Below are 26631 nucleotides of genomic sequence, written 5' to 3'. Positions count from 1 at the left end.
AGAAAGACTAAAAAGTATGTTACCTTAAAAATAAGATGTAGGTCAAAGATTACAAGATTTACAAGATTTCTATGTTCACACTGGTAAGATGGTAGTGCAAGAATTACCATAATACTACACAGTAATGGGTGCACATTCACACCGTCCAGATAAGAAGTGATGGTAGTGTTGCACAGGGTGATCATGATAGTGGGGTGAGGTAAACAGAGTTTAAATAGAGGTCTGGTAAACAAAGATTAATAACAGTCTTAACAGGAGGGGTCATCACTTCCCTGGCTACAGGTTGACTCATTATAGAGCCTAATGGCCGAGGGTAAGAATGACCTCATGTGGCGCTCTTTGGAGCAGCACAGTTGTTTCAGTCTATTACTGAAAGTTCTCCTCTGTTCAGCCAAGGTGGCATGCAGAGGGAGAGAAGTATTGTCCAGAATTGCCAGGATTTTCTGGAGGGTCCTTTGTTCTACCACAGCCAGTTTGACTCCTATAACAGAGCCAACCTTTCTAATCAGTTTATTGAGCCTGTTGGCATCACCTGTGTTAATGCCATTGCCCCAGCACAGCACCGCATAGAAGATTGTACTGGCGACACCTGACTGGTAGAACATGTGAAGGAGAGGCCTGCATACTCCTAAGGACCTCTGCCTCCTCAGGAAGTAGAGGTGACTCTGGCCCTTCTTGTACATGGCCTCTGTGCTGGTGCTCCACTTAAATCTTTAGTCCAGGTACTTGTAGGTCCTTGCCACATCCACATCCTCACCATCAATAGTAACAGGGAGTGGTGCAGGTTTAGTCTTCCTAAAGTCCATCGCCATCTCCTTTGTCTTACTGATGTTGAGCTGCAGATGATTTAGCTTTCACCATTTGACCAAGTCCTCCACCAGGGCCCAGTATTCATCCTCCCATCCTCCCTTTATACACTCAACTATTACTGAGTCAATCAGAGAATTTCTGCAGATGACATGACTCAGTGTCCGAGGTATACAGGGTAAACAGGAAGGGAGCCAATACAGTCCTCTGTGGAGCCCCAGTGCTGTTTATAGCCACATCTGACACACACCTCTGAAACTGCACAAACTGTGGTCTGCCAGTCAGGTAGTCCATTATCCAGGATACAACGAAAGTGACAATCTGCATTGAACAGAGCAATGAGGGCTGTTTGGCATTGAAGCCACATGGGAAATCAAAAAAACATGATCCTCACAGTGCTGCCTGGTGATCCACATGGGAGTGGGCTCTGTTCAGCAGGTAGATGACAGTATTGTTGACTCCAATGTGTGCCTAGTAGGCAAACTGCAAGGACTGAGGACTGATCTGACCAGGGGTCAGAGGTGAGCCAGGACCAGTCTCTCTATAATGTGTGGAGTCAGGGCCACTGGACAGTAGTTATTCAAGATCTTCGGTCAGCCCTCCTTGTATATTGGGACCACACATGATGTTTTCCACACGGTCAGGACCCTTTTCAGGCTGTGACTAACTGTATGCGGGCCAAGCTTTCAACAAAGGAGCTTAATGTTGTATTAATAGTTAACTTTATAAATTAAAGTTACAGGAAAACTCCAGAGTGAGATAATCCAGTACTTTATGAAATCTAGTAAATTTTGCAATTATATGCCAAAGAAAGTATGAGGATCAAAATTATAAGTTGATGTACTGAAAATATGATATACAAGGACACTTGTTCGAAATTTTCAATGCACAGCTTCATTCACCACAATTGTAGAAGATTTGAGTTCATAGTAAAGACCGTAAGTTTAGACCATAAGATATACGAGCAGAATTAGGCTATTTTGCACATCGAGTCTGCTCCACCATTTCATCACAGCTGATCCATTTTCCTCTCAGCCCCAATCTCCTTCCTTTTCCCTGTATCCCTTCGTGTCCTGACTAATCAAGAATCTTATCAACCTCTGCCTTAAATGTACCCAATGACTTGGCCTCCACAGCTGTCTGCAGCAATGAATTCTACAGATTCACCACTCTCTGGCTAAAGAAATTCTTCCTCATCTCTGTTCTAAATGTATGTCCCTCTATTTTGAGGCTGTGTCCTCTACTACGCACCCACTATAAGAAACATCCTCTCCACATCTACTTTATCGAGGCCCAGAGCCATCAAATTCTACTCATATGATAAGCATTTCAATCCCAGGATCATTTTCATAAACCTCCCCTGAACCCTGTCCAATGTCAGCACATAACCTCACAATTTGGAAGAATTCATGCTGAGGCTGTATTTAAGTTTGGTAGTAGAAATAAACGTGCAGATTATTTTCTAAATGGGGAGAAATCCAAAAATTTGAAAGGCAAAGGGACTTGGGAGTCCTTGTGCAGAATACCCTAAAGGCTAACTTCCAGGCTGAGTCAGTGGTGAGGAAGGCAAATGGAATGTTAGCATTCATTTCAAGAGATCTGGAATACAAGAACTGTGATGTGATGCTGAGGCTTTATAAGGCACTGGTGAAGCCTCACCTCGGACAGTTTTGGGCACCTCATCTAAGAAAAGATGTGCTGGTGTTGGAGAGCGTTCAGAGGAGATTCACAAGGATGTTTCTGGGAATGAAAGGGTTATCATGCGAGGAATGTTTGATGGCTCTGGGTCTGTACTCACTGGAATTTAGAAGGATGGGGGGGATCTCATTGAAACCTTTTGAATGTTGAAAAGTCTAGACTGAGTAGATGTGGAAAGGATGTTTCCCATGATGGGGGAGTCTAGGGCAAGAGGGCACAGCCTCAGGATAGAATGGCATCCATTTAAAACAGAAATGCGGAGAAATCTCTTTAGCCAGAGTATGGGAATTTGTGGAATTTGTAAAGGCAGCAATTGATAGGTTCTTAATCGGACACGGCATCAAAGGTTATGGAGCGAAGGCTGAGTGGTGAGGCTGAGAAGGGGGGAGAAAAGGATAAGCCATGATTGAATGATGGAGCAGATTCGATGGGCCAAATGGTTTAATCCTGTTCCTATGTTGTATGGTGTTAAGTTCCTGATAAATAAAGTAGTGTTTCTGAAAGTATTGAAGGCACATTGGCCCTCAACACTCAGGGTATTGAGTATAGAAGTCGGGATGTTATGTTGTTAGTTCTACAATACATCAATAAGGGTGCAGTTGGAGAATTGTGTTCATACTGCTATATGAAAAGTGTCATTAAGCAGAAAGAGTGCAGAAAAGGTTTATGAAGATATTGCCAGGACTTGAGGAACAGAGTTATAGAAAGAGATTGAGTTTTATTTGTTGGGGTGTAGGAGAGTTGAGGGATGATCTTAGAGGTGCATAAAACTGAGGCACATTAAATGGTGAATGTGCAAGGTCTTTTCCCCACGGTTGAGAATCAAGATCTCGAGACATAGGATTAGGATGAGACAGGAGAGATTTAATAGAAGCCTGAGGGTCAACTCTGTCACCTGGAATGAGCTGCCAGGGGAAGTGGGCAAGGCAGGTACATAAGAGCATTCAAAAGGTGTTTGGGTAGGTACACAGATAGGAAAGGTGTAGAGGGATATGTGCCAAACATGGACAAAAAGGGTGATCTTCACTAGGAACCATAGACTGGTTAGGATGAAGGGCATCTTTCTATCCTATGTGACTCTAACCCTAAGGAACACAGTTTTTATGTTCATGTTCCAGAGAGTCCAATGGACTAATACTCTGCAAAGTTTAGAATGAATTGAAGGAAATACCATGGTCTGAAATGTGCTTGGACAAAGTACGGTTTTTGCACCCTGTACTTGCCCTCACAGTGCTTTGGGGGCACACTTTCCAACGAGGCTTCAAGTCAAGGTTGCCACCTGAGGAGATGGACTTTGGGCTGGATCATACAGAACAGAGTCCTTGTTTGGACGACGAGGCCTACAGATTGCATTCTGTAATAGTAACATTTCTTACTGCATTTAATTGCAGTGGCAGTTTTGTTACGGGGGAAGAGAGCTCATGCTCAGAGGTATACACAAAGTGCTGGAGGAACTGAGCCGTCAGGCAGCATCTACGTAGGGGAATTAGCAGTCAAATGTTTGGGCCGAGACCCTTCATCATGACCGGAGAAGAGGGAAGAAGCCGGAGTAGGGTGGTGGAGTGAGGGGAAGGGTATACAGTAAGCTGACAGGTGATAGGTGAGACCAGGTGAGGGGCAAAGTGGGAGGTGGTGTGGGTTTGGAGCAAGAAGCTGGGAGGTGATATTTGGAAGAGGTAAAGGGCTGCAGAAGGAGGAACCTGGTAGGAGAGTACAATGAGCCATGGAGGAGGGTCACCAGAGGAAAGTGATTGACAGGTGAAGAGAGAATGGGAATGGAAAAAGAGAGATGGGGAGTGATGAGAAATGACCAGGTCTGGAGAAATCTGTGTTATCTCATTAGGTTGGAGGCTACCTAGATGGAATATGAGATGTTGCTCCTCCAACCCAAGTGTGGTCTCATCATGGTAGTAGAGGAGGCAGTAGATGGACTGACAAAATGGAATGGGTATAGAGGTCGAATCGTAATAACCAGCCACTAGGAAATCTCGTCTTTTGTGGTGGACAGAGAGGGATTGGAATGACCTCTAAAGACCAGGTGGTGACTGCACCAGCTGTATGATTAACCAGCTTTACTGAATTAATAAAAAAAATTGTCCTGTGTAAAGCCCTCAATCACAGGGTAAAAGGTTCGGTAATTTACCATTGTGTTATGAGAGTTTGCCATATTATTTCACAGGCTTTGATGAATTTGCTCTCTTTAAAAGAGGCTGACATCCTTTTCACTGTTTAAATATTACCTTTATTTGTCACGTACATCAAATCATACAGTGAAGTACATCATTTGCATCAATGACCAAAACAGTCCGGGGATGTCTGGGGCCAGTCCGCAGGTGATGGCATGTTCCCAACACGGCATGCCTACAACCTACTGCCCATGCGACTTTGGAATGTAAGAAATCACACGGGGAATGTGCAAACTCCTTAGACAGCAGTGGGAATTAAAACCAAGGTCCCTGGCACTGTAAATTGTTATGCTACTGTTCTGTTAGATAATTGTTTGCTTGAGTTTACAGTTGTGATACCAAAGAGCACGGTGGACAGACCTCCCAGTCATGAGTCTAGTATTAATGCAACTTCCCTTTCAATCTGCAGGTGCAGTAAGAAGTCAGAATGCAGGAGAGCTGGGCAAGGCATCCAGTGGCTCTGGAGCTACAGGGAAGATCAGCAGTGCCTGAGGGTTCATGCTCTGACCCCAGCTAACATCAGCAGGGAGGAGCATAAGCAGGTGAGCAGGTTTTCAGCCCAAAACGCCAACTCTTTATTCCTCTCCATAAATGCTGCCTAACCTGCTGAGTTCCTCCAGACTTTTGTATAGGTTGATGAGCTTCTGTTTGAGGGAAGGTGAATGTTTGGTATGGTAACCTTGCATCAGAACTGATGAGGGAGATGACTTTAGAAGGAAGGGTAAATAATAAACACAAGATTCTGCAGGTGTTGAAAATCCAGAGCAATACAGACAAAATGCTGGAGGAACTTAGTTGGTCAGGCAGCATCTGTGGAGATGTTTTGGTCCAAAACCCTTCATCAGGACTGTAAAAGAAGGGGGAAGATGCCAGAATAAGAAGGTGGGGAAGAGATCTTCCCTCTTCCTTTCCAGTCCTGATGAAGATTCTTGGCCCGAAATGTCAACTGATTATTCCCCTCCGTAGACACTGCCTGACCTACTGAATTCATTCAGTATTTTGTGTGTTGCTTTCTAAACAGCAGTGTCAGGAGGATTCAGGCTGGTGATTTTCTGATGGGAAGGATTGTGGGGCATGTTTTCTCACATGTCCAGCTAAACTTTGGCAAGGTACCTCCCAAGGATGTGGGAGGTGAGCTGTATTGAACAGCTTGGGATTATTGTACGTTGCAATGGGACCACCCACCCACCATACTCCTCAGAGTGCAGTGCTGTGGCTTATGAGAAGCATTTCCTAAGGATCCTGCCACAGGCACAGGTAAAGCTGAAAGAGATGGTGGGGGGGGGGGTCGTGGCCTTGCAGTCTGTCAGAGCTGCCATTGATTTTGCGAGCCTCCAACGTTTAGAATTTAAAAGCTATTAAAACTAAAGTCAATGAAAGAGATTAGCTTTATTTGTCACATGTACATCAAAACATGTTATGAAATGTGTTGTTTGTGTCAATGATCAAGATGAAGTTTAATTGTTATTCCACCATACATGAATACCCATGAATATAGTCAAATAAAGCAGTATTCCTCTGGGGCCAAGGTACAAAACACAGTATCAACAGTCAAACACAGCACAAGGCACATATAGCACATATAAAACAGTAAGTAAACACATACAATTGCACACAAAAAATATGTAGGCCAAGTCCCTGAGTGACATGTCCTGTAAACTGATGGTACATCGATGTTGTTGGCAAGAACAAGCAGCTCTCAGCAGTGCACAGACGAATGTATGGGAGTGCACAATCCAGCTTGTCTTCTACTGGGCAAACACTGGAGGGCAGCACTGATGGGAGGGACCAGTCCCCGTCCCCAATCCAGCATCAACGCTGCACGACACTGGCCCTCCTGGACTGCTGCAACAGGCAAGTCTGCGGCAAGAGGCAGCGTCCTCTTTACAACTGAGGCCACGCAACTCCCCCGCTGTTAATCTCACCAATAAACCAATGAACCAGACTTGCAGTTATTTACTTTTCCAACGACTGTCGGTGTCTTGTGACCACAAGAGAAATGACCAAGACAATGATATGCTGTTAGACTGCATTCTGCCTTCGCCTACCAACTCTGATGCCTTTCTGTAGCAGGCAGCAACGCTGTTTGCACCAATACCAGTTCCTCCGCCAACTCGCTGATGGGGTAGCTCTGCAGTACTTGAAGTTCTCAATGTCCAGCATTGTCTTGCAATCATAAAGAAGACAAAAGGACATTTGGTTGGCCCTGGAGAGGCTGCTGCGTCTGAGTGTGCTGCTAACTTACTGGAAAGATGTCGTCCAAGGACGTGCTGAGGACATGCCACAATGACCACCATGTCCACAGCATATCAACCCAAACCAAACCCATATGCCTTTGGGATGTGAGAGGAAATCGGAGCACCCAGAGGAAATCCAAGGGGCCACAGGGAAAGTGTACAAATTCCTAACAGGAGGCTGAGGGGTGATCTGGTAGAAGTATTTACAAATTATAGATTATAGATTGTCTTTTTCCAAGATGCAAATGTCAGATGCTACAAGGACATAGGTTTTAAGGTAAGAGGGGAAAAGTTACAGTAAGTTGTGTGCTTTTTCTCTCAGTGTAGGATTGTGCTGCCAGAGGAGGCATTAGAAGCATATGATGGAATTGTTTGAGAGTTGTTTAGATAGTCAGGAAACAGAGGGATAAAGGCCATGTTCAGGCAGATGGCATTGGTTTAAATTTGTCTCATGATAGTAACTGGCCTATGGCCCTAATGGCCTGTTCCTGTGCTGTTCCACGTAAACACTCTCAATCATGGTGTAACATAATTTATTTTCTGGGAGATTTTCCCCATGTACTCTTTAATTCAAAATATCTACAGCTTGTTCAGCTTACCTGATTCGGCACATTCAGTTTATTGATGGGTCTTGAAATATTGAATATTGAAAGGCCTAGATTTTGTGGATGTGGTGAGGATGTTTCCAAGAATGGGTGAGAACACAGCCTCTGAATAGAGGGACATTGTTGTGTCTGTGCAGAACTACCTATCAAGTAAATGAAAACACGCACATGTGAAATGGCTTTAACTGGTCTATTGAGAGAGAGAGAGAGAGAGAGAGAGAGAGAGAGAGAGAAGAAGAAAAATGCATAGACAACAGCACACGTGTAGACAGTAGATCAACATGTAGTGCTAAGGGGGTGGGGGTCATTGCTCCAAAAGAAGTAGATCTAATCATTACACTTCCTCCCCTTTCAGGTCAATGCAACATAAACTGTACATGCACAAAACATTCAATTTCCCTTCCATAAACCCATATTCCAAATAAACGTGCTTTCACAATAACAGCCCAAACCTAACCTGGCGAGTGGAATCAGGTTTGATAGATGTCTTGTCCAAGAGAACATTCTCGGTTTCCAGCGTCACGTTGCTGTCAGTGACATGATCATCATTGAGAGGTAAGTCCGGTGACTGTAATGTGTCCGTCTTGTTGGGTGCAGTCGACTCAGGTGTGTTCTTCGATTGAGCATCCAGTATCTAGTCCACATGACGCCTCCATGTCTGATCTCCAACATCCACTCTATACATCAGTTCCTGTAACTATCCTACCAGGTGTCCACTTGTCTTCTTAGTAATCATACGCCAACACTTCCTGTCCAATCTGGATGCTCCTTGCTGCTCCACTTGACAACTGGCTAAGCTGTTTCTTCTGCGTTTCCCTCTGTAGATCTGGTTTCAGGAGTCTATGCGAGATCTTGGATTCTTGTTCATGATTTGTTGTCGCATGAATGGAGTACTGATACGTTAAAAGGAAGTTATCCATCTTGTGCTGTAGAGGAATGTCCTCCTTGTCCATAGCTTTAATGAACTTCTTGAAGGTTTGGATTCGTTGCTGGTTGGTGAGGAGCTGACTAGGAATTAATGATGTCATTTTTCTTCATGAACAGTCAGAATTCTAACGTGTATTATGGCCCGTTATCACTCACAATTTGTTCTGGTAAGCCATTTCTGGCTAAGGTAGTCCTCAGAGTGGAGACAGTCTTTGCTGAGGTGGTTGGGATAACCTCCAGCCACTTCAAATGAGCATCCACAGCCATCAGAAACATGGAGTCCATGAATGGCCCAGCAAAGTCAATATATACACTTTGCCATGGTGAGGATGGCCACAGTCACGGGTGTAACAGTGCCTGTGGGGGTGCATTTTGAACTTTATGGCATCCTGAACAACTTTTGGCCAAGTCTTTAATTTCTACATATGGCCACCATATGTGGCTCCGGGTGAGACCTTCATCTTGATTGTACCCAGGTGTCCTTCATGCTGACTTTCTAACACTCTGTACGCCGTTTAGAGGGAACCGCAACACGAGATCCACACACCGGCAATTTTTGACATACCAATAGTTGGTCTCACTAAGAACTCTGGAAACGTAGGAAACAAAGGGTTACCATGTTTCATAGACTTCTGTCAGTGTCGGGTCATTCCTTGTTACCCTTTGTATTTCAGAATTTGTTACCGGCAAAGGGTCCACCAATGAGGTGTGGAACACTTCTGCTGGGTCACAGTATGAAGACTTCTTCATTTGCCAGTTGTGGAAGACATGACAAGCTATCAGCATTGCTGTTGTTTCATAACCTTGAATTCTATGTCATAAGGGTGGGCTCCTAGGAGTAGTGCCCAACATTGTAACCAGGTAGCAGTCATCACTGGAATTCCCTTCCTGGATGAAAATGGACACAAGCAGCAGGTGATCTGTCACTAACATAAACTTTTGTCCATAGAGGTAGTGGTGGAACTTCTTTATTCACCATACTAGACTAAGGGCTTCTCGGTCAATCTGTGCATAGTTGCATTCTGTGCTTGTTGATGTAATTGGGCATTCAGATCCATTTTTCTTAATGTGTGACAAATGGCTCCAAACCCACAAGGGGATGCATCGCATGCCAGTCTGATGGGCAGGGATGGGTCATAATGGGTGAGCAGTTCATCAGATATTACTAGTCTCTTCGTTCCCTTGAATGCTTTTTCACATCTTTCTGACCATTTCCACGTTGTTCCTATCTGTAATGGTGTGGTCAATGGGTGCGCCACTGTTGCAATGTTTGGGAGAAACTGGTGGAGGTAGTTTACAAGGCCTAAGTATGACCTGAGTTGTGATACGTGTTCTGGTTTGGGCACCTGTAGTACTGCTTCAGTCTTCCCTTGTGACTTACATAAGTCACGCTTGTCAATGAAATGTCCATGATATGAGATTTAATTCTTGAAAGACTCAAATTTCTCCCTCTTTGCAAACAGACCATAGAACTTTTAGAGCTTTGATTGTGTGCCAGTCTAGTCGGATTTTTCTTACCTATTCACGCCCTCCATTTTTCACCACATAAAGCTCTAAATGCAGTGTTTGGCCTCCATATGTCACCTTCACTTTCAGTTTGTCTTTGGAGTTTCTTTTTTGCCTGTGTAGGTCTTTATCATCACTGAGGTCTTCTCTAGTGGTAGCTTAGAAAACAGCCTGTTGTGGTCAGTCTCTGGAATTGTAGACAAAGCTGACACTGTATCCAGCAACATTTTCAGTTTTACCTGAGACACATCTATTGTGATCCATAATTGCCATCGGCATCAGTTATACTATGTAGTTCTTGGCATGACAGTTCATCTTTGTCAGACTGTATTGTCTGGTTCTGTTTTACATTCGATAACTTTATGCATTTGCTTAGCTTTGTGTTTGAGACTTCTCATTCGGTTGTGCTTTTTGTCTGCCTTGCAAACTCTCCATGTGACCTTGCCTGTGACACTTCCTGCAGACTTTTTTGAACCAACGAACATTTGCATCATTGGGAGTATTTACCACATTGATAACATTTTTGGCTTTTTGCACCATTCACCATTCATTTCACATTCTAACCTTTTCTGTAGTTCTGCTGCATCCTTCGCTGCAATCTCTAACGATATTGCAATGGCCTGTACTAAGGTTAGGTCTGTTTCTGCCAGTAGCCTCATTTGACTATGCATTCCACATACAAGCCTGTCCCTTAATGCATCAGAAAGTCCATCTGTAATGTCACTGTACTGGGAAAAGTTGCACAGTTCTGCAATGCATTCAGAAAGGCTTTCATCATTTGACTGGTTCCTTTTGTAAAATCTAAATCTTTCAGCTATTACCAACAGTTTAGGGCTCACATGATTTTGTAAAATTGTAACAATTTCATCAAACATCTTCCTTGCTGGCTTTTCAGTTAAGGCCATAAGGTATAGGAGCAGAAGTAGGCCATTCTGCCCAGTAGGTCTGCTCTGCCATTCAATCACGGGCTGATCTAATTCTTCCAGTCATCCCCACTCCCCTGCCTTCTCCCCATACCCTTTAATGCCCTGGCTAATCAAGAACCTATCTATCTCTGCCTTAAATACACCCAATGACCTGGCCTCCACAGCCACATGTGGCAACAAATTCCACAGATTTACCACCCACTGATTAAAGTAATTTCTCTGCATCTCTATTCTAAAAGGACATCCTTCAATCCTGAAGTCGTGCTCTCTTGTCCTGGTCTCCCCTACCATGGGAAATAACTTTGCCATATCTAATTTGTTCCGGCCATTTAACATTCGGAATGTTTCTATGAGATCCCCCCTTCATTCTCCTGAGCTCCAGGGAATACAGCCCAAGAGCTGCCAGACGTTCCTCATATGGTAACCCTTTCATTCCTGGAATCATTCTCATGAATCTTCTCTGAACCGTCCCCAATGTCAGTATATCCTTTCTAAAATAAGGAGCCTAAAACTGCACACAATACTCCAAGTGTGCTCTCACGAATGCCTTACAGAGCCTCAACATCACATCCCTGCTCTTATATTCTATGTTGTTGTTGTTGTTCGTCCTTCATAGTCGAAGATGACCATGGTTTCAAAGTCAAATGGGAGATTGGTGGCTGTGGGTCCTGAGATGATTGATGAGGCCAATCCGGGCCCTGAAGGCTCGCCCACATGCGGGACACAAGTGGGTGGGTGCTGTCGTGGCAGTGGATGCTGCTCGGGCCTTGCGCACAGCACGCTTTCGTTGCGCCTCGATGACGCGCCTGACTTCAGCTGCACGGGCTCCTGTGGTGATCTTGCTGCGCCAAGCTGGACGGTCGAGGGCAAGCGTCTCCCACGTGTTGATGTCGACACCCAGGCCTTTGAGAGACGCTTTGAGGCAGTCTTTGTAACGTTTCTTCTGCCCCCCACCGACTGAGCGTTTGCCCTGACACAGTTCTCCGTACAGCAGCTGCTTAGGCAATTGGCTGTCTGGCATTCTGACCACATGTCCAGCCCACCTGGCTTAGGCTTTCAGCAGGAAGGTGTAGACGCTGCAGAGCCCAGCTCGTTCCAGGATTTCCGTGTCGAGGACTTTGTCCTGCCACCTGATGTGGAGGAGTCTGCGGAGACAGCTCAGGTGAAAGTGGTTGAGCTGTTTGGCGTGTCTGCTGTAGACAGTCCAGGTCTCGCTGGCGTAAAGGAGGGTGGTAAGGACCACTGCACAGAAGACCTTCAGCTTGGTGGTAAGGCTGAGTCCTGTCCGCTCCCAGACGTTCTCACGGAGTCTCCCAAAGGTGGCGCTGGCTTTGGCAATCCTGTTGTTGACCTCAGCGTCTATGTTCACTGCGCGAGAGAGTATGTTGCCCAGGTAGGTGAAGTTGTCGACTGCCTGGAGGTTCTGGCCCTTCACCGTGATGCGCGGCTCCTGGTATGGCTTTCCTGGGGCAGGCTGGTACATAACTTCGGTCTTTTTGGTGCTGATAGTGTGTCCGAAGTTGTCGCAGGCTTGTGAGAAGCAGTCCATTTCACGCTGCATCTCCTGCTCTGTGCTGGCGTTGAGTGCGCAGTCATCAGCAAACAAGAAGTCTCTGATGACAGTCTCCTGCACCTTTGTAACTGCCTGCAGGCGCCTAAGGTTGAACAACCTGCCGTCAGTCCTGTACCTGACGTGGATTCCTTCTTCATAGTTACGGAAGGCATCTGTCAGCATGGCAGAGAATACCATACTGAACAGAGTCAGGACAAGAACGCAGCCTTGTTTGATGCCACTTGTCACTGGGAAGGCCTCCAATTCGTCGCCGTCATCCAGAACTTTCACCATCATCTGGTCGTGGAACTGCCAGACGATTGTGATGAACTTGCTGGGGCAGCCAAACTTCTCCATGACCTTCCACAAGCCTTCTCTGCTGACCGTATCGAAAGCCTTGGTTAGATCGACAAAGGTCACGAAGAGGTCGCTGTGTTGCTCCTGGCATTTTTCCTGGAGTTAGCGCGCAGCAAAAATCATGTCCGCGGTCCCACGTTCAGCACGGAAGCCGCACTGGCTTTCTGGGAGCAGACCTTGCTCAAGATGTTGGAGAAGGCGGTTGAGCAGGACGCGGGCCAGAATCTTCCCCGCAATGGACAAGAGGGAGATGCCTCGGTGGTTGTCGCAAGACTGGCGGTTGCCTTTCCTCTTGTAGATGTGGATAATGCTGGCATCTTTCAGCTGTTGCGGGACCTGTCCCTTTTTCCACATGGACTGGAAGAGTACAGTCAGCTTTTGCATCATGACAGGGCCTCCTGCTTTGTATACTTCAGCAGGGATTGCATCGAGTCCTGGCGCTTTGCCACAGGAGAGTTGCTTCACTGCCTTCCTGACTTCATCTACTGTGGGGAGGGTGTCGAGGTTCTTGTTAATCTCTACCTGGGGCAGGCGGGCAATGGCCTCGTCGTTGATGTCGGCAGGGCGGTTAAGGGTGTTGTTAAAGTGCTCAGCCCATCGATCCAGAATCTGCTTCTTCTCTGTCAGCAGCTGCGTCTCATCTGCGTTGAGGAGGGGTGAGGAGCCGGAGGACTGGGGTCTGTATACAGCCTTAAGCGCATCATAGAAGCGCTTTATGTCGTGGCTGTCTGCATAGCCCTGGATTTCATCGGCCTTCTTGCTGAACCAGCTGTCCTGCATCTCGCGAAGTTTTTTCTGCACCTTTCTTCTTGTGTTGGTAAAGGCATCTTTCTTGGCTAGCGACGTGGGGTCGTTCTGATGCGCTCTGTAATGTTGATGTTTCTCCGTTAGTAGTGCCTGTATTTCTTCATCGTTCTCATCGAACCAGTCTTGGTTTTTTTGGGTTGCTGGTCCGAGATGTTCGAGGGCGGTAGTGTAGACAGCGTCTCTGAAGGCCGTCCACTGTTCCTCAATGCTGGTCCCATCTTCCTGTGGTGTGTCTGGCAATCTGCCTTCAAGGTCATCGACGAATTCTTCTGCAACCCTGCTGCTTTTCAGCTTGGAGACATTCAGCCTCTTTGCAGTCTTCTGCCCTTGGGGTCTTCTCATGGGCAGAATGCGAAGCCTGAACTTGGCCACAATGAGGCGGTGGTCGGTCCAGCAGTCGGCACCACACATGGCTCTCGTCACTCTGACATCCATCCTGTCCCTCTTCCTGGTGACGATGTAGTCAATCAGATGCCAGTGCTTCGAGCGTGGGTGCATCCATGATGACTTCTTACGGGTGGGTAGGTGGAACAGGGTGTTGGTCATGTGTGGCACATGTCTTGAGGAGCAGAAGGCCGTTGCTGTTACACTTGCCAGTGCCGTGTCTTCCAATGATCCCTTCCCAGGTTTGGTAGTCTGTCCCCACTCTGGCATTGAAGTCCCCGAGAACGATGAGCTTCTCTGACTGTGGGATTGCTGAGATGAGGGCGTCGAGTTCTTCATAGAACTTGTCTTTAATGTCATCTGGGTTGGTCATGGTGGGAGCGTAGGCACTAATCAGCGAAGCACTCTTCTTGTTTGCAAGTGGGAGCTGAAGTGTCATCAGGCGGTCGTTGGTGCTCTCTGGGTGCTTGGTGAGTTTACGGGCGAGGTTAGAATTGATGGCAAATCCCACACCTGCTTCTCGTCGTTCAGCGCTGCTGCGACTGCTCCAGAAGAACGTGTATCCACCACTACATTCTGTCAACTGGCCCTTGTCTGCTAGGCGCGTTTCGCTGAGAGCTGCTATGTCCACGTTGTAGCGAGCTAGCTCTTTTGCAACCAGTGCAGTTCTTCTCTCTGGTCTGTCTGCCTTGATGTTATCTCGCAGAGTTCTCACGTTCCATGTGCCAAGGTTGAGCACCATCACTTTCTTCTTCACTGTTGTAGGTCGACCGCTGTGAGGGATCCCCACCAGCCGCGGTAAGCTGGCCAGGGTGAAGTGAAGCAGACTATGTTTGAGGCACCTTTTCCAGCCCCTTCCTCCATGGAGGTGAGCAGAGCGATCCTAAGGAGGGCTGCTCAGACACCCAGGGGGCTGCCGAACTCAACTGCTGCTTCGGTCCAGTAGAGAGCGACCCTATGCCCTGGGCCGCCTGTGTGCAGGTTTGTGACTACAGCTTCCAGTGTATCCGTACCTGCTGCTTCGCCACTCCCCCATCGCCACAGGACTTTAGGTTTCGCATTGGGTGTGAAGTCATGACTTGCGCTGACTTGGATTAAAGTGAGGGAGAGTTGCGCAGGTCGTCAGCCTCACTCTCTCGTCCCGGCCTATCTGGACCCAGTGGCAAGACATAGTCGAGACGGCTGGAGATAGGTCAGGATGCAGTGGATGGCCAGCAGTGTTCTGTGTGTCTCACTGTACCCTCTTAGCGCTCCATGACGCATTGCTGAGAATCACCTTTCTGCCCGTTGAACCAGTGTTGGTTTCTTCCGCGCAGTCCGCCAAATCCAGGCTTCACACGCTAGGTAGACAAGCCCTGAGTGTTGTGGGTCTACGGCAGTTCTTGCGGCGTGCTCGCAAGCCTCCCTACCCATTGTTGGGCATCCTCATCCGCCTTTGCAGCCGTTGGGAGATGTCTCCTCTTCCGCCTGCTCCGCCGTTCTATACCTCCAGAAATAAATGCCAACATTGCATTTGCTTTCTTCAGCACCGACTCAAGCTGGAGGTTAACCTTTAAGGTGTCCTGCACAAGGACTCTCAAGTCCCTTTGCTTCTCTGCATTTTGAATTCTCTCCCCATCTAAATAATAGTCTGCCCGTTTATTCCTTCCACCAAAGTGCATGACCATACACTTTCCAACATTGTATTTCATTTGCCAGTTCTTTACCCATTCCTCTAAACTATCTAAGTCTTTTTGCAGGCTCTCTGTTTCCTCAACACTACGCGCTCCTCACCTATCTTTGTATCATCGGCAAATTCAGCCACAAATCCATTAATCCCATAGTCCAAATCATTGACATACATCACAAAAGGCAGCGGTCCCAACACCGACCCCTGTGGCACTCCACTGGTAACTGGCAGCCAGCCAGAATAGATCCCTTTATTCCCATTCTCTGTTTTCTGCTGATCAGCCAATGAAGTTGCATAAGAGACTGTATGTTCTTGGGCCCATTAAGCTAATAATTGTAGGAGCTTTCTTTTGCTCCTCCACGTTGTTTGCGTTACAATACAGTTCAACTCTCTCGATATATGACTCCCAGCCTTCATTCACTGTCAAATTTATCAGCATCCCAAATGAAGACATCGCCATGTTACTTTCACTTTAAATTCAGCACCTCTTTCACCATTGCATGTTTATTTGTTAGCATCTGTGACGGCTTTCTCATGCTGTTTAACTCTTGCTGTTTCATCCCCTACCTGTCAGCACAGTTGGTGATATTTTCTGACATTCAGGTTTGTACTTGTCACTAATTTGCTGTGTCTGTGCACAACTACATATCAATTAAAAAAAATGCATGCAGAAGGTAGCTTTAATTGTATATTCACATTGTAGAACGAGAGAGAACAATATCCATGCGTAGACAGCAATGCATTCACCAACAACATAGTGCTAAGGTGGGGGGGCGCGGTCCTGGCTCTAAAAGAAATAGATCCATACATTACAAACATCCCTTTGGATAGGAGATGAGGAGAAATTTCTTTAGTCAGAGGGTAGTGAATCTGTGGAATTCATTGCCACAGACGGCTGTGGAGGCCAAGTCATTGGGTAGATTTAAAGTGGAGATTGATAGCTTCTTGATTATTTAGCATGTGTCAAAGGTTATGGGGAGAAGACAGGAGAAGACAGGAGAAGGAAAAGTAATCAGCCCTGAAGGACAATGGAGCAGTCTCGATGGGCCGAGTGACCTAATCTGCTCCTATGACATATGGTTTTAAATATTACTTTGATTTCTTGAATTGCAAGATTTCTCCATTGGTTTCTTTTTGATATGAATGTTTTATGTTTGGAAACAAATTGTGTTAAACCAATTTTTCTTCCCTATTACAATGACTTGTAATGAAGTCCCAATTGTACAGAATTCCTAATCAAGGCTAGAATTTAAATCATTTTACAAATAGGGCAGGTCATGTATCACAGATGCAGTGGATATGATATATTAATTCTGTTCCTCCTCTAAAATCAGTTCCCAATTTATCCAGTTTCCAATATAATTCAGGAAAACCCCTGCACTCTACATGCATTACTGCACCGAGCATGCATTACCGCACCCTACATGTATTACCGCACCCTGCATGTATTACTACACCGTGCATGTATTACCACACCCTGCATGCATTACCACACCCTGCATGTATTACCGCACTGTGCATGTATTACCGCACCCTGCATGTATTACCGCACCCTGCATGCATTACCGCACCCTGCATGCATTACCGCGCCCTGCATGCATTACCGCGCCCTGCATGCATTACCGCGCCCTGCATGCATTACCGCGCCCTGCATGCATTACCGCACCCTGCATGTATGACCACACACTACAAATGTAGTCAATGCCTGTCCCAGCCAGTGAAGTCAGCTCCCGTGGACTGGGTAGATGAGATCACTAGTGAGATCCAATGGCCAGGAAGGCAGGTCTGCAGCGCTTCACGGAGAGCGTAGGGCATGGTGAGGCACAGTAGACATCGTGGCCGTCCATTGCAACCAAGGAGCTCTCCAGTTGTGATGACCATTCGAACTACTGGCATAGGGTTTCTGAGCTCGAGAGAATGGAACTGCCCCAGTGCAACGGCTTTTCCACTCAAAAATGTTCTTGCACAGGTTCCTCATCATCATCAAAATCGATGGACAACTAACACAAATACAGTAGTAGTTTCAACAAACAAGTGCTGTCTTATAAACCTCCAAATTGTCATCTTAATTATGCAATTATTCTTTTGTCGTCTTTCCAGGTCTTTGTAAGTGTTGCTGACTTACCCCTTCTTGCTGAGGACGAGTTCTACACCTGTCAGTTTGAGGATTCTTCCAGTCCGGCCACCGTTACTGAGAATGGCGTTGTGTGCTGGTCCCCAAAACCCCAGAATCTTCCACCAACAAAAGCAGGAGCAGGTACTTGTCAGGAGTAAGAAATTTTCATGGAATTAGTGCATTTAGGGAATGCAGTCCTGAAGGCTAATCCCAGCATATTTCCATTTAAATCTGCTGAGATGTTAAACAAATTTAAGGTTTATGTATTTATGAGAGGTTCCACAAGTATGAATGATATGCATTGTTGTATGTCATAAGGGTTGTGGTTTAATAGCACGTGGGATTTTGAAGGAACTAACAGGCATCTGTTTTGATAAGTGCAAGGTTAGTAGTTAAAGCAGATAAACTTTGGGTCTCTGCTGTAAGCAACTTGTATTCACAATGGGGCTAGAAATGATATCCAGTAGACACAGATCCATGGACATTAATATTTCATGAATAGTTCCAGAAAGTGACCCAATTTTAGGGATACAGAAAGATAGAATTCAACTAGATCTCCATCTCTATGTCAAAATCCAGGTCTGATGGATCAACGATAGGAGGAAATACCACCATCTTGTGAATTCTAGATATTCCCTGTACTGTGTGGCCAATGAGGTTTCTGTTAAGTGTAATCTCTCCCAGAAGAAATGCGGCTAAGCTTTCAGGAACTACATTGGAATGCTGATTAAATCATCTGCTTTAGAGATACAGCCTGGAATTAGCCCTTCCAGCACCTCGAGTCTCAGTGCCCAACCACCACTCATTCAACCCTAGCCTAATCACAGGACAATTCACAATGAATGGTTTACCTACTGACTGTCTTTGGACTGTGGGGGAAACCAGAGCATCTGGAGAGAACCCAAGGGTTCAATGGGGAGGATATACAGACTCCTTACCGATGAGGTTGGAATTGACATCCAGAGCTATAACAGCGACACACTAACCTCTGTGCTACTGGGGTACTGATAGTGGTATTGGTTAAGATAAATTCTTACCTGCTGCCCCTCAGAATAATGCTCTTTATTTGGGAGAACAGATAAACATCCCATTGGAAAGGCAATGTCACCTATAGCATGGAGCTCTCTTGCATTCAAATATTGATGCAGGTATCGTGCTCAGACTCTTGGTTTAGACCTAAACCCATGGGTGTTAGAAATGAACCACAGCTGTTGTTAGAAGATGATCTGACTAGGTAAATGATTGGATGTCGTCTCTATTACCAGAAGCCAAGCGTGTAGTTTCCATAGTTTTGGCTGCCCTCGGGTGGGATTTGTTGTGTTTCTTGTCCTGGTTTCCAGTGAATGTGCCCAGTGGGAGAAAAGCTCTGAATCTCAGCTTCTTTCCTTTCCAGATCACGTGACAGTCGATTTGCAAATCATGTTCTTCAACATCACGCTGACAACAGCAGAATTCACATTCTATGACTGTGGTGCAGTGCAGCAGATCTCCAGGAATTCTCCGTAAGTATGTGGAATCCTTTTAAACAGAGGAGAACAAGTTTAGTATCAGTTAATGAAGAGCAAGTAGGCTGCCCATGCTGGCGATCTAAAGATAAAGCAATGAGTGCTGGAAGCATTCCACCGATCAGGCAGCATCTGTGGAAAGAGAACGGAGTCTGGTTAGAGGGAAAATGTGTAAACTCCACATAGTCAGCACCAGAGATCAAGATAGAAGCAGAACAGCTAGAACTTTGAGACAGCAGGTTGTAAGCCTTTAGAGTTCTTTGCCCCACAGACAGTCCTTGAATGTGTCTATATGTTGCCCCCCCCCCCCCCCCTGGCTACCCTCAGGGTCGCTCGGCTCGCTGTCGTCTAGGGAAACAGCCCTCGGCCCCGTCAATCTGGGTAATAAGTTTGTGTGGATGCTGTGTGATGTACCCCACCCCGCCCAAATAACAGACAATACACCAGATATGATTAAATGATTTACAGTTTATAGATATTACTGGAACTATATAATTAATAGAGAATAAAATATAAAAGGAAAATAAAAGACGCTACACTTATCAAAGTTCAATCTCTTCGTGCACAAACAGTTGGAGCTCAGGACCCTTCTTCACCCTGCGACCCCTCGAACCACCTCGACCGGCCGCCTGGGACCAACAACAGTGGTCGACCAGACGCTCCACACGAGTCAGTCTTCGTCTCCCCTCCTCGCAGAGCACCCCGCTCGGGGTCCGACCCCGTTAGCGGACTCACAGCACCTGGTCCATTCTCTGTCTCTCTCTCCCGTCTTCTGCCCCAAAACCCCGCACATACAATATCTTCAGAGACACCAAAAGCATAACAACTATCACAATTGGTTCATTCGTCCTCATATCAATAGATAATACAAAACAAACTGCTAGCGGGAAGGACTTTCTCAGAGTTTAACATAACAAAGAAGCATTCCCAAGTATAACATAACAAAGAAGCCATTTTAATTAGCCTACACAGTAACATAAGAGATGAAACCCCCTTACATATATATCTCTGTTAAAATGGGGACAAGGGGTGAGGCACAATGTACAGTTATGAAGACCACATTATCTGATGTTCTTCTTCTTCTTAGCCTATCACTCCTACTGGGGCATAGGCTGGCAGCAGCAGCTCGCTGTGGTCCTCTGTTCTGGGCCTATAGAAGGTTGATCGACTCTGCGTCTTCTGCTTTCACCACATGACTTCATACGTCTTCTAGGTGAAGGTCCTTCTTCTCCCAGGGATGAGGTCTTTGAAACTTCGTTTGGCATTTCGATAGCTGTGGGTTTTTACAGGGTGGGCTTTCTAGCCTCATGTTCAACCCTCCTCCTTTTGCAGCTGGGCTTGGATCATTCATGGCAGACTTCTATTCTGATGTTACTGTAAACAATTTTATCGGTCTCTTAACTCTTATAATTCTTTCAGCTTCTTGCATCTGTGTGTCAAGGTCCATTGTTTCTAACTTGTGCTTTTCTCTGGCCACCGTTTCTGCAGGTGTCGAGGCTGTGTGAGTAGTCGATGGGGCTGTAACTGGTGTGTGCTTCAGCACCATTGTACCCACAACACCACCTGTGAGGATGCGGTCATCATTTTTAACGAGAACGTAAGTGCCAGGGTTGGATGGACCTTCTCCTGCTTTGCAGATCGGTTTAGTGGAGTGAGCTTTGGAAGGAGAGCTGGAAGCAAATGCCTCTTGGAGGGTTTCTCTCAATTAATTCAGATAAGGATAATCCCAGGTTCCACCTGTCACCTCAACCTTACTCAGAATCACGTTTATTATCAGTCTGGTTTAGAAACATGTTGTTTTGTGCCAACAGAACAGTGCAACATAAAATGTTACTAATAAATTAATACTGCAAAAGAGGGATAGTGAGGTAGTGTACCTGAGTTCATGGACCATTCAGAAATCTGATGGCAGAGGGGAAAAAGCTGTTCCTAAAACGTTGAGTGTGTGTCTTTAGACTTGTGTACCTTCTCCTTTGTGGTAGTAGTGAGAAGGGGGCATGTCCCAGACAGTGAGGGGCCTTAACGATGGATCCTGACCTACACCAATGACTGCCCATGTCAGTAGTCCCTGACCTTTCCCCTCATCTTCACCTTCTCACCCCCTAATATCTTCAAGCACCTTTTCAGAAGGTCTAAGAAAAAAAATCTACCTGCCAATCAGCTGACTCAGTGTTGAATGACTCCTTCTGAAAACCATGTAATGGCTGTTTAAGGGCAAGGTTAATCTCATCTGAGAGATGGTCATGCAGCCTTGAAGACCACATCCGCATGGTTACAGGAGGGAGCTAGTTCACTCCAGAATCTTCCATCTGTGCATTTGAACAGTGGAACAGTGGGAATTTGTGAGGGCAAGGAGATTTTCTGAGCCTAGGATCAACAACTGAATGGTGATAGTTGCCTCTGTATTCCTTAAAATGGATGGACTTTGCTTGGAAACGGAGAGCACAGATTTATCAGAATGTCAGAGGAGTAGTGAGCAAAGACTGAGCATACGTGGTGAAGATGAGATGGTGGGAGCCAGGGATTTAGAAGTTGTCAAAATGATGGAGGACACATAAGGTGTCTTAGATGTAGGTGGGAATGGACTGGTCTGTGGTCGGGGGGGGAGGTGGTGGCAACAGCATACAATCAAGGTATGAGGAGTTTGGTTTTGGGGCAAGAGCAGGCAGAAACAGTTCTGATGCAGAGTTTCAGTTCTACCTCCTTCTGCCCAGACACCCAGCCACCCAAAGATGGTGCTTCACCCCACTGAGTTCCTCCAGGTGATTGTTGCTTCATCAGCGTGTTAGAGGCCTGGTTGGGCGTACGAAGGTTGAGTGGTAGAGGAGGAAGGGGAAATTACTAAATAAAATAAATAAATCAGCTTGTGTCAAACTGATTGGCAGAACTATTCCCCGTGAATTCTGCTTGATTGTTCAGTGTCTGATCCACCAGTGGTTTTGTTGTGGTGGTTCACGTAGGTAACTCCTCATCCTGGGCAGGAAGTAATCACATCGTGGCTTGAGCAGTCTGCTCTTCTTCCTGTGTTTTAAACTTTAAGTGCTTTAGAAATCAGAATTTGGTCTGCTTAACTGCTTAGTCACAGATGAGTAGGAGTCACCCAGAATAAACAGAGGTAGGAACTCACTGATAAGCAAGGCTGCAGTTCCAGTGCTTAGAATTCCACAGTTTGACCATATGTTTCTCCTGGGGCATATCACCAACTGCATCCTGTGTATTCCAATTGTACAAGTTGATTGAGGAAGTCTGCTCCGGAATGATTGGTCAGTGTGGGAGATCAAGCTTCTCAAAATATATTGAATAGTCAGTAAATAAGAACCATATTTAAAAGTTTGCTGTCTATGTGTTGTTGTTTTAATTGGTAAAGTAGTTTACTATGGTAGCGTGTATTGAGCTGCAGTGAAAAATTTTGTTTTGCATGCCATCCATTCAGATAATTTCATTGCAACAGTGCAGTGAGGTAAAGCAAGGGAAAGCAATAACAATGCAGAATAAAATGTTACAGTTGCAGAGAAATTGCATGCACAGGTAGACAACAAGTTGTGAGATCCCATTGAGATAGACTGTGTGGTGGAGCCTATCTCATTGTAGTAGGGAGCAATTTAATATCTGATAACACTGGGATAGAAGCTGTCTTTGAGCCTGGTAGTACATGCTTTCAGGCGTTTGTATCTTCTACCTGGTATTTTTGTCATGTGTGTGTGGCGGGGATTATGTTGACCACTCTGGTGGGACAGCGAGGAGTATAGATGGTGTCCACTTCTCCACTCTACTTTTATTTTCTTGGTTTTTGAATTGATTATAGAATGAAATATTATTCAGGTCCAAAGCACAGCGTCCACAGTTATTTCTGAGATGTATTTGTTTATTTGTGTGATGTAGTAATCGGTTCCAAGCCCAGAAATTGCCCATCTCTTAACTGTTTTGAATTGACTGGCTGGGCAGTTTCAGAGGATATTTCCGTGTCAGGCTCATGGCAACCAGATCCGGCAAGGAGGACTTGGTTTGCTACCCAGTGGAATTTAATGATGATCCAGTAATTACCTAGTCACAATGAATGGATGCCAGCTTTTGATTCCAGATTTACATAATTAATTTAAATTTTACAGCTCTCCTGGTGGAATTTGAGCTCTAATCTTAACAATTGTCCTCCTTCCTAAAAGAACATGAAGCAAAGGAGTGATATTGTATATTAAAAAGATGTTAACTTGTCCTTCAGTTGATAGTGAGGAACGAGTAAACAGACTAAATTTTTAAAAAAAGCCAGATCACTTCTTAAAGAATGATGTAGCAAAAGGAACTACAGTAAAGAGGAGAGAATAAAGGAACTGACAACATGTCAACTCGATGTAAGACGTATTTCTTTTGACACTATTAGCAAAGAAGTTGTCAGTGGAAAATTTTGATGCATTTTGTAAGATTTTCTTGTAGCAGCTTGGTATAAAGAATGCACTTTGTCACTTCCTGGTGATTTCCCTTCTGCAAAGCTGTATCCAAAAATACACAGCCTCACTTTCTTGGGTGAACGCCTGTGGTCTTAAATGTGTCTGATCTTCAGTTTGGGAGCTTTCCCCTCTATTAAAGGAGCTGTATGGTATGAACCAATCCACCACAACCTCTCCAAATGGTGGTCATTCAAAACTAAATGAGCTTTGTTCTCAGAAATCCTTTGGAAGAGAAGCAATGTTACACAATCAATCTCAGAATCAGGTTTAATATCACTGGCATGTTAGCATTGCTTTTTTGTAAAAAAGGTGAAGATTTCACTCTGGACAATCCCCTTAAAAACTACAGCAGCTTTGTCATATTTCTTTCAGTTATGTCTTTTTAAATTAATTTAAAGTTGCTGGAGGATGTTTACCAATTTTGAGATTACTCCAGTTCAAAAATTCTTTGGTATGCCTAGAGCTCCTTCAATAAGGGGCTACTTAATGCAGCTTCACTACAGTCACTCAGTGTGATTTTTATTTTGCATATATTTTTGATTTAAAATTTGATTCTAAAATCATAAATAATGATTTATTTTCAATCTCTCGCTATCCCTCTTCCCTTTTGTCTGTGTGTCTCCCTCCAATCCTTTTCCGTCCTTTCTGTCTATGCTGATTGGTTTCAATGGTGATCGTTCCCTGACAGATTGTTCTATCCCACACGGCTCCTCCAAGGCTTCCGACCAAACCACTCCATGTCAATGTCACAGTACTCCCAGCCACTCCCCACCCCACCACTGCTGCCCTCACGACAAGGGCTACGACTATTCCTGCCACCCCATCAACTGTACCTGCCACCTCGACCACAGTGCCAGCGACTGTGGATACCACAGTGGCATCATCTACCTCCCAAGCAGCCGTGCCAACTGACCTGCTGACCACTGTGCCCACAACATCAGCTCCAGCTGTGGTTCCCACCACCACGGCCATCACAAGCCCCGTAACCATGGTGTCAACCACAGCCGGTCCCTCTGTGGCAGCGACCATTGCTGAAACTACTGTGACACATGTGGGCAACCTGTCTGAGACCTCAGATGCGTCTGCAAGACCACCTGCCGTGGTTACAGAGCAGGTGTCTACAAGCCCCAGCACGGTGGTGGACGTTCCTACCTCTTGGACCACGGACATTTCCATGGTAACCACATCAGCCTCTCCCTTGAATGCTACGGACCCGGATGGTGTCCCTCCTGTCACGACCACTCCTCCTGCTGACCCCACAGAGCCCCCTTCCACTCGGTTTGCAGTGCCAACCGACCCCAGGCCTGACAACCCCACCTCCTGGGCACTGCCCACCCTCTCTGATTGGCCCACAAAGGAAGCGGGAGACTGGAAGGAGCCAGATGTTTGGTTAGACCCTGTGCAGGTTGAGAACGACTCAGCAATGTTTTCAGCTGCTGCTGTTCTCCTGTCGGGTGACGGAGATGTTGAGAACCCTTCTCCTGCTTTTCTCCATCTGCTCGACTCTGAGGTTGACTACCACTTTGACCCTGGCTCACCATCCTCCTTCAGACAGGTAAGTCCAGCTTGTTTTACAGTGGCCACCCTGAACTTGGCTGTCAGGAAGTTAGCCATGCCTGCAATAGATTATGTGAAATATCAGAGCATTAAGAGAGATAAAATTCTGTTCGGAATAATTTTTTTCCTTGAGTAATAATATTGCAACTAGAACATTGTGATAACCTGAACAACCAGTTTCATGTACAGAAAATTTTAACTGAGAAACTTCTTAATAAGTGTGTAATAAAACAGTTGGTTCTGATGCTTGCTGCTGCTATCCCCATTCAAGTCACTGCGGCGCCTGTGGGCAACCCGTCCAAGAGCACGGCTGCATCTGCATTACTGCCCACCATGATTACACAGCAGCTAACTACAAACCCCAGTCTGTCAGTGGACATCCCCACCTTTTGGATCACGGAAGCCTATTTTTAACAAAAATTTACGAGGGTATTGCTGGGAATTGACGAACTGTGTTATAGGGAAAGGTTGAACAGGTTAGGACTTTATTCTCTGGAGCATAGGAGAACGAGGGGAGATTTGATAGAGGTATACAGAATTATGAGGGGTCCAGATAGTGTTTTTCCACTGATGTTGGGTGAGATTAGAACTAGAGATCATGGGTTAAGGGTGAAAGGTGAAATGTTTAAAAGGAACATAAGGGGGATCATCTTCAATCAGAAGGTGTGAGAATGTGGAACAAGCTACCAGCAGAAGTGGATGTGGAATTGATTTCAACATTTGGATGTAGAAACCATAGAAAGGGTGCAGAGGAGATTTACAAATTTGCAGAGGATGTTGCTTGGATTGGGGAGCATGGTTGAGTGAACTTGGCCTTTTCTCCTTGGAGCGACAGAGGATGAGAGGTGCCCTGATAGAGGTGTATAAGATGATGAGAGGCATTGATCGTGTGGATAGTCGGAGGCTTTTTCCTAGGGTTCAAATTGCTAGCGCGAGAGGGCACAGTTTTAAGGTGTTTGGAAGTAGGTACAGAGGAGATGTCAGGGGTAAGTTTTTTTACACAGAGAGTGGTGAGTGCATGGAATGGGCTGTCGGCAATGGTGGTGGAGGTGGATACAATAGGATCTTTTTAAGAGACTTCTGGACAGGTACATGGAGCTCAGAAAAATAGAGGGCTATGGGTAACCCTAGGTAATTTCTCAGGTAAAGACATGTTTGGCACAGCTTTGTGGGCCGAAGCATCTGTATTGTGTTGTAAGTTGTCTATGTTTCTATTTAAGAGAAGTTTGGATAAGTATGCAGATGAGCGGGATATGGAGGGCTACAGTCCAGATGCAGGTTGGGATGAGAGAATAATGGTTAAGCACACTAGATGGGCCAAAAGCCATGCTTCTGTGCTGAAATGTT

At 45.6% G+C, this 26631-nt stretch overlaps 1 protein-coding gene across 5 annotated transcripts in view; it reads left to right on the top strand.

Moving 5' to 3' along the window:
- Positions 1-26631, top strand: part of plxnb1b (plexin b1b) — a 379174-nt gene that overhangs the window by 248512 nt on the left and 104031 nt on the right. For 3 of the 5 annotated variants that reach the window (XM_072280876.1, XM_072280874.1, XM_072280875.1), the window contains 5 exons: positions 5101-5233; positions 17762-17918; positions 19171-19279; positions 20771-20879; positions 24416-25282. In XM_072280876.1, the coding sequence (XP_072136977.1) occupies positions 5101-5233; positions 17762-17918; positions 19171-19279; positions 20771-20879; positions 24416-25282 (1375 nt within the window). The remainder of the gene's footprint in view (positions 1-5100; positions 5234-17761; positions 17919-19170; positions 19280-20770; positions 20880-24415; positions 25283-26631) is intronic. The other 2 variants (XM_072280878.1, XM_072280877.1) reach the window with 1 other exon arrangement.

The sequence above is a fragment of the Mobula birostris genome, chromosome 16 (assembly GCF_030028105.1).
Source record: "Mobula birostris isolate sMobBir1 chromosome 16, sMobBir1.hap1, whole genome shotgun sequence".
NCBI lineage: Eukaryota > Metazoa > Chordata > Chondrichthyes > Myliobatiformes > Myliobatidae > Mobula > Mobula birostris.
The sequence above is the reverse complement of the archived record's forward strand: the minus strand, read 5'-3'. Positions and strand labels throughout refer to the sequence as shown.